At 40.8% G+C, this 15,228-nt stretch overlaps 1 protein-coding gene across 1 annotated transcript in view; it reads right to left on the bottom strand.

Annotated features, from left to right (window-relative positions):
- The window catches only part of NECAB1 (N-terminal EF-hand calcium binding protein 1), a 58,289-nt gene extending 43,396 nt beyond the window's left edge, over positions 1-14,893 (bottom strand). The window contains exons 1-3 of the mRNA XM_027892521.1: positions 14,852-14,893; positions 12,069-12,093; positions 1,850-1,958 (exon numbers count right to left, since the gene is read on the bottom strand). Coding sequence (XP_027748322.1) covers positions 1,850-1,958; positions 12,069-12,093; positions 14,852-14,893 — 176 coding nt within the window. The remainder of the gene's footprint in view (positions 1-1,849; positions 1,959-12,068; positions 12,094-14,851) is intronic.
- Between the last annotated feature and the right edge of the window lie 335 nt (positions 14,894-15,228).

The following is a 15,228-nucleotide window of genomic DNA, read 5'->3' as shown; positions in this document are numbered from 1 at the left end:
TAAGCCTTTTATGCTTTGAATATTTTGTTGAAAGATTGTTGCAATAGAGCTGAGAAGGGAATTGAGATTTCCCGAGCTTACAGCCCATGGCTATCACCCCAAGGCCACATCTCCTTTTTTATCTTCAGGCTTTGAAGTACAAAGACCCATGCACACAGACAGGGAGATTTTGAATGTTGGCAAAGCTAAAATATTTAGTGCAGGTGGAAAAAACCCAAAATCTTCTCTTGTGACAAGCTGGATATGAAATCTTGAGATACTCCAAGAAATGAGCTAAGAGATCATAACAGACTGCCCTAACCATCTGTCCTAGGCATTTATCTGTATTGCGAATCACTGCATAATCTCAATGGTAACAAAATATTTCTGATAGGGAACTACAGTCTGCATTTTGGAAATAGTGAAGTTAAACAGAGAGAAGATAAATTACTTGCCCAGACTTTGATAGAGTCTGTATTTTCATTGGATAAGAGAGACAAAATAATCTGTACAAATCTTCTCCTATTAGCTACACAACTGAGTAGAATTGCTCACCCCCCCTACTAAAAATGAGCCATAAACTACTTGAGACTTACAGGCACAAACCAGGATTTTAATTTCATTCCCTTGGATAATCTGCAAGTGAAAACATCACAGAATAGATGTTTTTGGGATTGCTGATATGTACATGATTCTCCTAATGCTTACATTGTAACACTTCCCAAGGTTCCCTGAATATTTTGCTACTTTTCTTAGCCAGACTGTTAGTTTGAGGCATTTTACATAACTCCCTTTTTCAGGAAATGGCAGTGAGTAAAGTTTTTGCCTCCTCATTATATCTGCTTCATGTGACTTTTTCTGGAAAGCTATACTAACAAGGAAATTATATTATACTGTCCAAGTTGTCTCTCTTTGCTATATCCATCTGATATTTGGCATGTGACATCTTGCTGTCTGTCTGCCAGGATTCTCAAAAGCTTTCAAAGGGGCTAAAGGAATGCCTTTGAAATATATTTCCTTCTGTTAAAGGGAAAGATCAAGCCTCGTAGAATACTTTTCAGCTGCAAAGTAAGCTAAAGCCTTTTATCAGTTAAAGACTTCACGAAAAAACATACTCAAAAAGCTTCTTGTTGTGGTTTTAACTCTAAGCTTTAACTATATTTTCTTACCTAAATCTAGCTTCTACTCTGTAACATAAGTTGACCCATCAATAAAAAGCACTCTTTCTTCTGGTTATTCCTCCCCAGGAGCTGGACTGCTCTTCTCCTTGTTGAACTTCATGAAGTTCCTGTCAGTTAATTTCCCTGTGGCCTTGTTAAACCCAGTCATAAAGAGGATATCCAAACAGCCCAAGGGACAGCACTAACACCATGCCACCAGACAGGATGGCTTTTTTAGCTCTCTACTGTATATGATTGCTTCATTTGTTTACTCCCTTCTCAACATCTGTTCCAAGTCTTCATCTCATGTAATGAATCAGTGGGATCAAGAACTGAGGAATCCATATTTATGCCTGAAGGAGGTCACAGGTCCTTTTCCATCCATGGGTGGGGAATACAGAAGGCGTTCAATTTTCACCCTGTGTTCTCAGCTACCCAAATCACATTTATTGGAACACACATGCAAGTATATCAACAAGGTTTCAAAACACCTCACTTGTACAGCCATATGACAAAGCCTAGCTTCCCTCAAGCAGCTTTCTAACTCGACTTGTTTCCTAAAATCAGCCTGATGTCTTTTTTCCATTCTCAGGTACAAATTCCCTCAAGCAGCTTTCTAACTCGACTTGTTTCCTAAAATCAGCCTGATGTCTTTTTTCCATTCTCAGGTACAAAGAGTGGCACTGGAATTGTAAGAAGGGGCCACTTACTCAGTATTGTGTGTATCAATGGTGCGAAAAAGTTCATGCAGCTCTTCTCCACTCAGAACTCCATCAGCAAAGTAAGCTTTGAATTCATCAAAGGATAGTTTTCCATCATCTGAAACAAGAAGAAATGAAAATTGTCTTAATTTCATTCATAGTTTTGCTTGTTTACTTCATGCAGTAGAAGAGGAAAGTATTAAAACCCTCTAGGTCTCCAGCTTAAATGCAGAAACTTTACATATTTGATAAAGAACATGATGCTAAATGCATCATCTGTTGTATCAGAGTTCTCAGTTTGACTGGTAATTCAGTTATTCTTCCTCCTTCTTATCTTTAAGAAAATATAGTCTGTTTTTGTTGAATTTCTACTGGCAAACACATTGATACAGTCCTGGTTTTGCCCTGATGTCATTCACTGTGGCTTCTCCCCATCCTGCCCCATGTTTCCTCTACTTACTCCCTGCCCTCTGCGTGGAAGATCAGCAACCTCCTGAGATGAGGTGGGGCAGAGAAAATCCAGGAAAATGTGAAAGCAAGCAATTGTTGAAGGAACATGTTATGTCAGTGAAAATTCCTTCAGCTATCTAGAGCTACCTATTTCCTATTCCTCCTCTTTCTTTCCTCTCTCCCTGCCTTCCACAGGGGAGACTGATACTCAAGTACACAATTAAATAGCAGCAGGGATCTGACCCTGGCTCATTTCTCTAGCTACAAACACTAATCAATACACTAAACTGTCTCGCAACACTTGTTTTTCTTCATAAAATACATCTTTCAAAAAAGTTCCATGATTGGTGTGTAATTAACAAAATTTATTAAAAAAAAAATTGGTTTGACTTTCGTGGAATAGTAAGCCAACTTTGTGTCCTCTTCACTGGAAAGAATTTAAGCTAATTTTGTTGGTCAGCAAAGAAGACAAAACATTTCTATTTACCAGCATAATTCATCTGAAGATTACAACAAAATGTAGGAATGAGAAAACTGGTTTGGACATATATCAGAGATCAGTCAAAATACTCAGATTAATTGTCAGATGGAAGTTGAATTGGCCATTTAATATTCAGGGAAGTCCAACTATGAAAAAGTTTCTTTTATAAATAACTGCTGTTCTCATTTGTTTGGGACAAACCAAATCATCACCCCATTGGTCCTGATCACTATCAATACCATGATGTAGTTAGGAAGTGTCTGCAGGACTAATGGGACACAGAGGTACCATCTGATAACATTTAGAAGAACACCAATGTGGTTTACATTAATTCAAGAGGGAAAAGTCCTTATTAAAATATCTACTACGTTATTTAATGCAGTCTGTTTCATCTGTTTTGAAGTTAACTTTAACTATAACAAGTTATAAGCTTTAACTTATAACAAGTCCTTGACAACATGAGACAAAATCCTTGATGAGGTATGTGAAGCAGATTAATTCATCTTGTATTTTTATGATGTTACCACTTCAGAGTGAGGCTCTACCCTCCTTTGTTGGATTAAACACAACCATCACTGTTTTCTATATAATTTTATTGAAAAAAGGGATCATACTTGTATCTCACCTCAATTATGCATGTATGGTAGTTCCCAAAGGTGTTTCCATACTTCAGTTTTTCCATGCTTTTTAATATGTTTTTAATCAGTTTATTAATGAGGCCAGAAATGTAGAAAAGGTGCTGCAATTTGGACAGACAGCCTGCCCAACTCACAACGTGGCCATGGGTGCAGTGGTAGAAGTGGAAGACTTTAGGCTACTGCCTGTTTTGGAAAGCAGGACTCTGTGAGCAAGGAGCATTAAACTTTGTTAACTCTGGACTCAAATAATATCATAGTGAATATTTAAACAACATATGACAGTCAGTACAACTAATTTTTTCCTGAGTATATGATTCAAGGGTAAAGAGAAGGAATCAGTCAAAGGAAGGTGAGTTAATTCTGCATGCTGAAATGAGCTACAGCCTGGATGAGGCTTTGAATGGCATTGTATAGAAGGTGATGAGAGAAATCAGCCAGTGCTTGTTAGCAGGATGTTAAATAATAAAAGACGTTTGTAAATGGAAAGCTGACCTCACAGAAGTCCACCATCTTTCATCAGGGATCCCTCAGTTACAGCTGACATTTGCTTCTGTCCTGAAGAACAACTTCCCTCTTTTGTTTTTACAGGCATGACTTCAGAAGAAGTGCGTGGGTCAGGATGAGGCAAATCCACACCTTTTAATTAAAAGAGTTCAGGCAATTTGTTCCTCGTTGCCTAGTGTAGTGATTTTTAAATAAGAGATAATCAGCAAACAAAAGCCAAAGAAAGGTTCACCTTTTGCTGTTATTTTGAAGAAGTCTGAAAGATTAAACTGTAGTTAAGTAATAATTTGTCTAAATTGACTGAGCTTTTGCATGAAGCATAAAGAATGTTTTTATAACCTAACACTCCACAGCTCTGAGTTGGGTAGCACTAAATTTAGGTTCACATGTTTCTTTCTCTTCCTTCAGTAACACACTGAATCCCTCACAGAGCACTAAACAACTGTATAGGATAAGACTAAGCACCAGACTAATCTACAATGTATTGTGGCATACTTTTATAATGGTGAAGAATCTATTATAAAGGCAATATTTAAATCCTGTAAATGCATGTTGTACTACAGCAGAAGATTTTTAAAGAGTAGAACTGAGGAGTTTCCTCTGTCTTTTAGTTGCTCTTATTTTATAATTTTTTTGACTTGAATATGTGGCTTCAGATATGTAATCTTCAAGAGGTTTCAAAATTGAACAAATAAAATGTCTTCCTCAACAAAACCATTTTGAAATGTTTAATATGAAAAGACAGATTGTAGCTGGAGATCTTCAGTATGATCAAAATAAAATGTCAAGATCTACAAGAGATAAAAAACAAGATGGCAGAAAACTGCCATGATTATCTGACTGAGAATCTAAATATATTTGCCATTTGGCACTGGTTATGGGGAAGGAATATCAAATATTGAGTTTGTTGAAAGGAGCTTCTTTTCACACCTATGCTTCTTTTGGCTCATACAGATACAGTCAATTGCTTAATCAAACTGCACCTCCACCTTTATCCTTTGCTGGGAAGGGTGATTTGTATGCAAGTTATACACATGCTCAAGAAACTAATGATTTTTGGCAACCTTCCTGAGATAAACATTTTATGAGTTTACCCACAGAAAAGCCTGGATAGGACGCAAAACCTGAAACATGTCTGTTTATTTCTGTTCTTCAGGGTCATTGGGTTTACCTCAATCCAGAAAATCATTGATCCAACAGCAACCAGCTTGGGCACTTTAGCTATTTTCTTTAAATTTTATCATTCAAGAGCAGACACTGCCTTTTGCTTCATTACTGTTTATTCTCAATAACATTCAGAATGTTGTTGACATTAACTGACACATCACTGAGCTTGTTGCTGGCAAAACACAAAGAGATTTGAGCACCTATTGCTACTTACAGACTTCATACAGTTACATTAAATAAAATCACCTCTGATTACTCAGGGCATTTTTCTGATACTTTATGAGTGTAACTGTTTTGTTAGTGCAGCTGGGGACTCAGCTACCAGTGGCCCAGGTGGCCCTGTGCTTCCTCAGTGCTCAGATGAAGCTCGGACCCAAAGCCTAAAAAGCTCCTTGTGCTGTTAAACTCAAGACACATTTGCCTAGCCTGTTTTTTTTTTTGTTTTGTTTTTTTTTGTTTGTTTGTTTGTTTTTCTTTTTTTTTCTTTTTTTTTTCTTTTTTCCCCCAAGTGTGAACAACATCAGGAATAGCTTTTATTTTAAAGTCTGTTTTACATGTCCTCAGCACCACCTCCCTGGGCATCCCTCACTGCCCTCAGAGCACCAGATAAATACCATCTGGTTTGAGTGCTTCAGAGCAGTTGAGCAGAAACTTCTATTATAGATGCTTCAATCCTTTCCACTGGCAAAGTGACAGGGGAAGGATGACTCATGAAAAGCAAACTTCTCTGAAGCTGCACATCCCTCAGAGTAATAAACCTTCAGCAGCATTTGCCTTGCAATGTTGTCTCAAAGAAACTGTTTTGCAAGACTTGCTTGCTTTTGTCTATCTTCTCTGACATCTTTGAAAAGCAGTGTTTCTTCAAAACAGGCACAGTCAGCCATCCTCCTTGAAGCCAAAATGCTCCCATCTGGCAGACAAAAATATAAACAATAAAATGAATCTCCCCATGCAGCACTTGCACATTTAGAAAAACAGTTATACAGTGGTTTAGAGGAGCCTTCCTTCAGGTTACAATTGCATTCTTATATTTATTTCAGTAAAATTCACCTCTCTATTAAATAGTTGTTTTGTTTTTTTTTTTAATAAAATAGGCAAGTGATACCCCTCAGCCAGCCCACTGCATTAACACTAGTAATCTCCAGGACACACACTGGATAACTTAAGACTTAACAGATATCTGATGGAGGAAAGCCACACACATTCTCTTACACATGTATGTGGAGACTATGTGTACAAAGATGATGGCAAATGGTGAGACCACAGCCAGCAAAGGAAGTTACGGTGATGTAGAGAAGAAGGATGTCTAACAGAGATGCCAGGAAATGCTAGAGGGCAACAAAATCACTTCCACTGCCCCTTATTTTGGGCTTCCTGTTAGGACTGTGAGCCTTTCCTAGCAGTTAAACATGCCTGTGAGCTCCATGGAGGATCATCAACCAGTCTTCATATCAGGAGCCACATCAGATGGAGCTTGTAGGGCTGAATGGCAACCCTACGGCTTATGGCAATTGGAAGAGCCACATGGAAGAGTTTATGGCAATCAGAGGGGAAAGCCACACTGGGCTAAAACTCATCCTGGGGTTCACCCAGGGATTTGGAAAGTAGAACCCACAGCAATGCCCTGGCCCAACCAGATGGTTCCCAGCCTGTCTCCAGGCCAGCAACATGCACACTGCCAAGGTAATCAGGTTGTTTAGGGTCTGGAGCTCTATGAACACATATCTCTGCCCTTGTAGGCCAACAATTAACAAAGGAAGAAGAGATAACAAAAAGTGAAACCAATAAATAGAAAAATCCTCTGTGACAGAAAGTATTTATTAGCCAGGAAGGTACAACACGGACTAGGAAATGGGTCCCCCTCCCAGCTCACCTGGTCCTGGGGACCTGCTGTGGGACTTGTCTTTTTGGAAGGAACTGACAGTCGACACCTGCTGTAAAAGATTTGGATCAGAGCACTTGAATGCTCTAAGGTATTTTCATATGCACAGAGAGATCAAGGTAGTGTGGGGGGACACAGACATAGATGAACCACTTGCAAAAATATGAAAACCACACGATTTATTGGCATATGGCTCATAGGCTGGAATCAGGCCAAGAAAGAGCTGCCAAACTAACAAGATTCAGTGTGCCAAAGTGAGCATGCTAATAATATCCACTAGGTCCCAGCCAAAAGGGGTTGCATCAGAAGAGATGCAGACATAGGCTGAAGATTTAGAGAGTCTGGGCAAATGCACTTGGATTTCATTGGCTCTGATCTGTATTGTATGTTGATAGAATCAGAAATAAGGTTGAGCCATTATTCCAGCTGTTATGCTAGAAAAGCTTAGCACATGCAACAAAGTGATTCTGAGGGGACTAGGCCAACAAGGAGAGAATTTAGGTTGTCTCTATAGCAATATTTTTTGGAATTTGGAGCACAGAGTCCAGCCCTACAGCACTTGAAGGACTCAGGGAGGTGGGATGGGGAATCCCACCCCCAGAAGAGCCTGGGCTCTGAAACAGGAGCCAGAGTGATGTCTGCAGTGGATCCAGATGGTCAGGAAACAAAAAGCAGTGTGATGAGAGTTCATAGAGGATGTGCTGCAAGGGCTTTGCCTTACTAATCCATTTTACCACTATTGATTGAGTAATTTGGGAGCTTAAATCTGGGATGCTGCAGTTCAGAGAATTTCTATCCTCTGGCTCCTGTTCAGACTATGAGTTCTGTAAAGTCATCCAGTAAATGTATGGCTCAAACATGGCCACTTTGGACCACTCAAACCTGGCCTTTCTGGGAATCTTGGTGCATAGAGCTTCCTCAAGGCCTCCAGGCTGACTCTGACAGTTCACTTTAGGGTAGATTCCAGACATCCCCTTCCCTGCTTTCCCTGCCTCTCAGAGGCATATTGCCTCAGTCCTCTGGGATGACACAAACTATCACTCTGGTAAACAAGCTAGAGCCACTGAGAAGTCATGGTCTGAGGATTGCAGTAGTGAGGCAGCTGTCATCCTGCCAGAGCTCACCTAGAGACACATGAGCAGATGCAGCTGTTAGAATACTCACCTGGAAAGTCAGTATTTATCCAGCAATGGCACTGTCAGTAAATAGTGAATATGAAAACACCTATTCTGATCTCTGCAGAACTGACTCTAGAGTTGCATGATTTCCTCTTAATGATCATATAGGTACAGTTCAGTGGCTTTTTGGTTATTCTGTGGATATCTTGTTCGGTCACTCAAATCAATCCCTTTGGTCACTGGCACCAGTGAAAGAATAGGAGGCTACCGCTGCACTGATTTTAAAGAATCCTGTATTTATGACCCACAGTTTTTTGATGGGCTACCACTTGAATGATGTTAGAGCTGGGCTGAAATCCCCAGATCACTGCAATCAGCAAAGATTCTGATACAAGTGTATTATTGTGATATTTTTATACAGTTTGAGAATTCTACATTTAAAAGTTTTATGTCCCTGCTCTGTGTCATGGACATCAGGGGTTCTGAATGAAGACATATGACAGAAAGCGAAGATTATTCTCATCTGACTGTGTTTTTTATTTTACAGATTCTAGTTTAAAGCCATTATAAAAAGCATATTTTTTGAGAGGGGAAGCTTTCACTGAGTGCTTGTTTGAAATGTCAGAGAAAAAAATGAAAGTAGACATAAATGTACGGGTTCTGACATTAATAAGATTTTGTTCCTAGTCTTCTGGTTGTTTGATATTCAGGTTTGGCAATCTATGGAACTCTAATCTTCTTTTGTTTAGTCAATTTTTAAAATTTCCCCTCCTTTGTTTGCAGCTATTCTTGACTGCCTGCAGCATACTGTTTACAGTGTTCTTTATGGTTAAGGCTTTTCAGTTTTTTTGAAAGTGTCTGCTTCTACATCAGATATTACCTATGATGTTTTCAAATATCTTTCTCTTAGGAGCTTTGAGGATGTTTGAGATATAGGTTATACTGAGTGCTTTTTCATAATAGCTGACTTGTATATGCAAATCAATGACAGCATCTATATACAAACCATCATTTCTAAACCTGTCATATTGGGTTGCCCTCCTTACAACTGCTGCTTGGAGCCTGAGCTCCTGCTTGAGCTTGGGGGCAGGAGCTGTTAAGTTAGGAATAAGGAAATAATGAAATACCAATTCTAAATTTGTGCAGGAGAGGGACAGCTGAGAGGGTCTCCTCCTGGAGGACATGGCTGGGGGTCACTTCCTCCTCCCTCCAGGTTTGACTGGATGGATGTTTCTGTGCTGAAAATTGCTGAGGGGAGTCTTGAACACCAGAGCATGCTGTGTTTCCAGAGCAGAAGAGGGGATTCATGCCTTAAAGGTGGCTGTTTTTCTGATCTTATTTTTTGAGGGGAATTTAATGAATTTGATTTTGTTTTAAACAGCGAAAAAAATGAACTAAATGAAGATTTTTTCCTTTTACCTGAAATTAGTTCTGTGTGACATCCACACACTTTCCTTCGGGTGCATGGAGTTTTATAAAGTAAGCCTGACCAAAATTTCATTTTAATTTGCAGACCTGAAACTTCTCCTTTCCAAAAAGGTCAATGTGCAAAATATCACCTTTATGAAATTGCTTTTTTTTCCCCTCGGGGTTTTCTGTTGCTTTTGTCAATATTACGAACTATATATTTCTTAAAAATCCTTCCCTATATTTGTCCTCCATCTAAAAAAGTCATATGACCTTTCAGTTATGGGAAGGAGTATGGATCTGCTCCACACAGAACAGAGCTGCTCAGCCACGAGATAAGAACTTTATGAAGCTGATCCTCTTGTGGAAGCTATCCAGAAACAGAATAGTAACAGAATTATATACATACTGGGGCTGGCAAAGAAAGAAGCAACCACATTAGTATGACTTCACACAGAGCAATGAGTGTTTGCGAAAGGACTTTCTCAATTAAACACAGATGTCATAAATCATTGTAGTACTTCTGAGTAACAGCAATTCAGCTGAATTCTTGGCTCTTTTGATCTCTTATTTTATATTTTCTTTGCATGAATAGTTGTCTTTCCTTGCTGTGGAAAGCTTACCTGAAGTCCCACAGTCCCTGAATTCATAGTGAGAAGGCTACCTCCTACAATACTCCTAATTATCAGCTTGATCCACTTTTTTGGATGTATTTTTTCCTTGCTGTCAAGAAAGATTATAGTAAAATTTTTGATGATAATTTTTCTGGGGGTATTTTAATCTCACAGAGAGAATTAATACAGCAGACAAAGTTCTATTAAAAGTGTATGGGAAAACTTAGCAGGGCCATGTCACAGACAGTAAGGGAGTATTTGTTACTGAAAGCCAATACTTGGTTTCCCATAGCACACAAAGGTGACATTGAAAGTGTAAGTAGCCCAGTCATTAGCAAAAGCTAATAACCTGGGTTGCCAGCAGTGTAAAAATGTTCAGTAATTGTTTACATATCCAATAACCTTTCTGAAAATGTACTCAACTTCACAGCTTTAAAACAAATCTCCTCCCTGTTAATGTGGCACAAGCCTGTGATGTGCTAGATTAGCAAAGTGGAAGTCCTATGGGCAATTGATGGTTTAGCAGACACAATTAAGCCCTAAGACCTGAAACCATCTCAAGTTCATGGACTTAAATTAAAAGAACTAAAGTAACTGAACTTAGCCACTTTTCTGCCAGTAATACATTGTAAAGGATCCATATAGAGGTAGGAATGACAGCAACCAAAGTCTCTGGGGCTGATAAGGTTTTGTATTGTGGAAACAGTTTTTCACGGTTCATGTGAGCTGTTTCCCTTACTTTCATAGCCAAGTATTAGTAATGAGGTAAGTAATGAGCTTATCTTTGGGGGAAACCCAAATGAGGACTGGAAGTGTTCCTGACCACTGAAGTGCTGTGGATTCACCAGGGCTAGCACAGCATGAGCTCCAAGTCCAGGGCAGGGACACAAAGCTGTAGGAACTCTTTTTGACTCCAAGGGGATGATGACCTCTGGTCTGCACTGTGCACTCTGACTCACATCAGTCTTTAGGGCAGACACATACGCATCTATTTCCAATACAAGGAGGTATGTGGGGGATGCCAGCAGAGCTTGGCTGTGGTTGGCAGGTAGCTAACCTAAAAGGCAATGCTGAAGGGGAAGTTCTTCTGCTCCCCATTTCAGCCCTCACCTTGGCATTCCTCTTGCACCATCATTGCCCATGCAAGCCACTGGCAAGCTGACTGAGATAACAAAGAAAGCATTACCAAAACACTGTTTTGTCATGGTCTCATGGGAAGTGCCACTTGCTGCACATGAGCTGGGGCAGGAATAGCAACCAGAGATGGGCTATGAGAGTGGGACTTCCCTCTCAGCAACAATAAAGGGTTATTCAATAGGCTCAGTTATATCATCAAACTGTACAGTAGCCCCTTACTGGTCAATAGTTCTCCCTTGTTAAGTTATTGTCTCTGATTTTCTCAATGGTATCTATTTACCTTCTCTTAATTGAATCTACACAATCCATTTTCTCAGGATTGACTGGGAATCACTTGTCAGGGTTTAACCTGTCTTAGCTGTGAGTTTAACACTGTTCATTGCTGCTCTCATGAATAAAAAACTCAAGACTTCTGTGCTATAAATATGTGAGATGGATTCAAGGCTTTATTTTGCCTACTGACATGTCGAAAAATATACAACTGAGAAATGCAGGAAACAAATGTGATTTCTGGATATAGCCTATGGTGTTTTTAAAAAGTACTAAGATGAAGATACTAAAAATTATTTTAAACCAGCTTTTGTCAGTGTCACTAAGAAAACACCCACATGCACCCAAAGTACAACAAACACACACATCAAAATGTGAAAGCACAAGATCAGCTACTGCAGAACCTGCAGGGAGGATCAGTGTACAACATAATACATGGCATTGAACACATAAAATGAAATGAGGGATGGCTGGCTTTCCTATTAGGATGACTTAAAATGGTGAATCAATGATGGATTCTTTTTTCCAAAGGGAGGGGGAAGACACGTGACCAATCTTACCATTCTTGTCTGCTCTTCTTAATATCTAAACAAAGAGAGAAAGAATAAAGTCACTTTTTCTTTTTTTCGTTTTTTTTTTTTTTTTTGTACTCGTCAATAACAAGCAATGCTGTATTAGTGTGGATTTCACAGTTTAAGCTCTACATGACATTTTCACAAGGCTGCATACAATTGTAAAGTTCTTAGTGTGTCTCCATCCTTCCCCCAGAGTATTGCTTTATTTAAGTCCTCCTGTGTTGTGTGCACTACATACCAAGGCCATAACAAGAACCACTTTTATTTCTAGTTTGATTATGGATTATAAGGATGATGTTTAGGCACACAACCTGATATTGTATGGCTACAATGATACTGGATTGAGGGTTGAGAGAAGCGGTTTAAAGAAGCAGAGGAAGTATGATAGCTGGGAGGATGCCCTGAGCATCTGAGATGGTGAGAAAGACTCGTGGTTTGTGGGAGTGGAGGGGTGGAGGAAGCAAGGGAGGAAGTCAGGAGAGGAGCCTGATGGCATGAAGGGATCAGACTGGGTGTTGTAGACAACAGCATCAGATATATGGGAGTAAATTTGAGGACTTCTCTGATAGAAAGTAGAACCCCAATACAGAAGAGAGGGGAGAGGGAAAGCATAGAGGTTTATAAGCTATGAAGGCAAGGACATCATGAGAGTGCTTGCTGTAGATTCTTCCCTGCAACATGTCTGCCACAAAATTGTATGTGACCCCAGCTTGCCCTCTCAGTGGTCTGCCTTTTCTTCTCACTGTAAATGACACCTGAGGAAGAAACTACTTAAATACTTGGGTGAAATTCTGTAACTCCTCATGTAGAGTCTGAGAAGATGATCCTTGGAAGCTGTTCCACAAAGAGAGGTAGCAGAGCCTTCCAGGCTCAGCCCTGCCATCAGCAGGGACACAGCACCAACCCATCTGGGACTATATGCAGGGCCCTGTCTTACTGCTGGTGATATGCTGGCATTTCAGCTGTTCCTCCTGGAGTCTCACCACAGGCACCACCATATCAGTACATACTCTGGAGAAGGAATCAGGGATGGGGAGTGGGAGTGACAGAGGGAGTTTCCTCCAGGTTCTGTGCTCCCTGCTCTTCAGATGTGGTGGTTTTGCTGTGGTGTGGTCACTACATGACACTTCAGGACTTCACAGTTGGTCTCTAAACTGAACTTTGCTTTGGACCAAGTTTACAGCAAATAAAGTCTGAAATTTACTTAATAAGATTATATTTGACCTCTCAATATATCCAAATAAATAATACACTCAATTTTCAGTATGAAGCTTGGGCTCTTGAAGGGTTTTAAATTTTTTATCTTATAAAGAAATTTTATCCCAATGAGAAATAAAGACTAAATGTATGGCAAAGGAAGGATCACTTAAAGCATCATTAGCCTTGGTTTGAATTTAAAATTTTCCTCCAGCTGTAAGAGCAGAATCACAACAGCAGCCCCCTTCCCTCCTCTTCACAGTTCTGTGAAAGGCATCTGATTTTTTTTTTTTTTTACTTTGGTAAAATCATACGTTTTCAGTTTATCAGATATTCTGACCATGTGCAGTTTCCTAATCCAGTGCGCTGAGTTAAAGTGGGGAGTTAGCTCCATTTAATGTTTTTTAATTCTTTCCTGGCAACTTAGATTTCTGTCTTTGTGATGTATGCCTGTAATTCTCCTGTTCTTCTTACAAGTGGTATCTCTAAGACAAAAAAGCTGCATTTTCATTATACACTTGAATTGAAATAATAGAAGTCAACAAAGAGTCTAATTTAATGTCTAATGTCATGGAGGTTAGAGATGTCAGGAGATGAGCAGATGAGGGCTGCTTGAAATAATTTGGAGGAAAGGTGGGGGAAGTTAATGTCAGCACATTAGAGAAAACATCTACATAAAGGGCCCTTTAATACAGAGCATGTAATTTACAGCTGATATTGTGGAGTAACCCCAATACAGGAGCTGGTCTGAGGTTGGTCAGAGTTGGTAGTAGAGTTGGTCTGAAGATTTGTAGCTCTCATCAAGGTCAGGGAATACCTTGGAGATCTTTGGGTGAGAGTTTGCCATTTATCAGGACCTGCCTTGCCCCAAAGAAAGGTTCTGTGCTGGGCAAGTTTAGACAAAAAACATAACAGCTGCACCTTGTGAGATGCTGAGCTCTTGGTGACGGTCTAGCACAGTACCCCTGAGGGTGGCGAGATGCACAGCAGGGCACCTCGCTGAGCTTGCCCTCAAAGGGCTCAGGGGCTCAGGTTCTCTGTGCATTGATCCTGGGCACCTCAAATCCATCAGGGTCTAACAGATGGGAGGGAGTCTGCACAGTTTGGGGAAAAAAAACTTTTTCAGGGCGAGAAACTCTATAGTGAGAAGCCCCCTCCAAATTAAAATAATAAAATTCCAAGCAACATAATTTCAAAGGTTATTGCTTTCACTCAGAACCTCTCGTAAACACCCACAACCACTAACCTGCTCTTCTCGCACATGCAATCATCAGAAGGGAAAGGGGGAAGGAAAAGGGGAAAAGGAAAAGGAAAGGGAAAGGGAAGCAGAAGGACCTACAGTCTGTAGGTCCACTGTTTCTCACCTCTTTCTACGGAGAGAGAAGATAAGAGCTCCAGGGGGGAAAAAAAAAATTGCAAGGGGAGGTAGGGAAAAGGAGTGGAGCAGGAAAAAAAAAAATCAAAGTCAAGGAAAAAAGTCAAACCATAACAAACCAGATGCCCCCTTCCCAAACGCTGGCAGCTGCTCTGTGCGGAAGCAGAGGTTCACGCCAGGAGCGCCGCGTACTCACATCGCGGAAGATGCGCAGCCCCGCTCCCCGCTCCGCCGCCATCCGCCCGCCGAAGCCGCCGGCACCGCCCGCAGCGCCCGCGGGGCTGGGATGCGGGGCGGGCGGTCCGGCCCCGGGGATGGGGCTCCGCCGGGGGCAGAGCCACACGCCCGCCCCGCCTGCCCGTGGGAAACCGCGTCAGCAGGGGCAGGAGAAGAGGCGGCAGTCAGTGCTGCTCATCCTTGCGGGAAGGGTTCGTGCCATCCCGCCGCGCACACACCCTGTTGCATCTTTAAAGAGTGCTCGTTGGGGAGACTTGCTTTCTCTCCGTGAAAGAAACTTGGCTCTTGCCGTCCTGCCTTTGTCAGGCCACATCATCAGTTTTCACCATCATTTTG

The sequence above is a fragment of the Empidonax traillii genome, unplaced genomic scaffold (genome assembly GCF_003031625.1).
Source record: "Empidonax traillii isolate 1590-97213 ecotype Southwest subspecies unplaced genomic scaffold, ASM303162v1 scaffold355:size2308892, whole genome shotgun sequence".
Taxonomy (NCBI): Eukaryota; Metazoa; Chordata; class Aves; order Passeriformes; family Tyrannidae; genus Empidonax; species Empidonax traillii.
The sequence above is the reverse complement of the archived record's forward strand: the minus strand, read 5'-3'. Positions and strand labels throughout refer to the sequence as shown.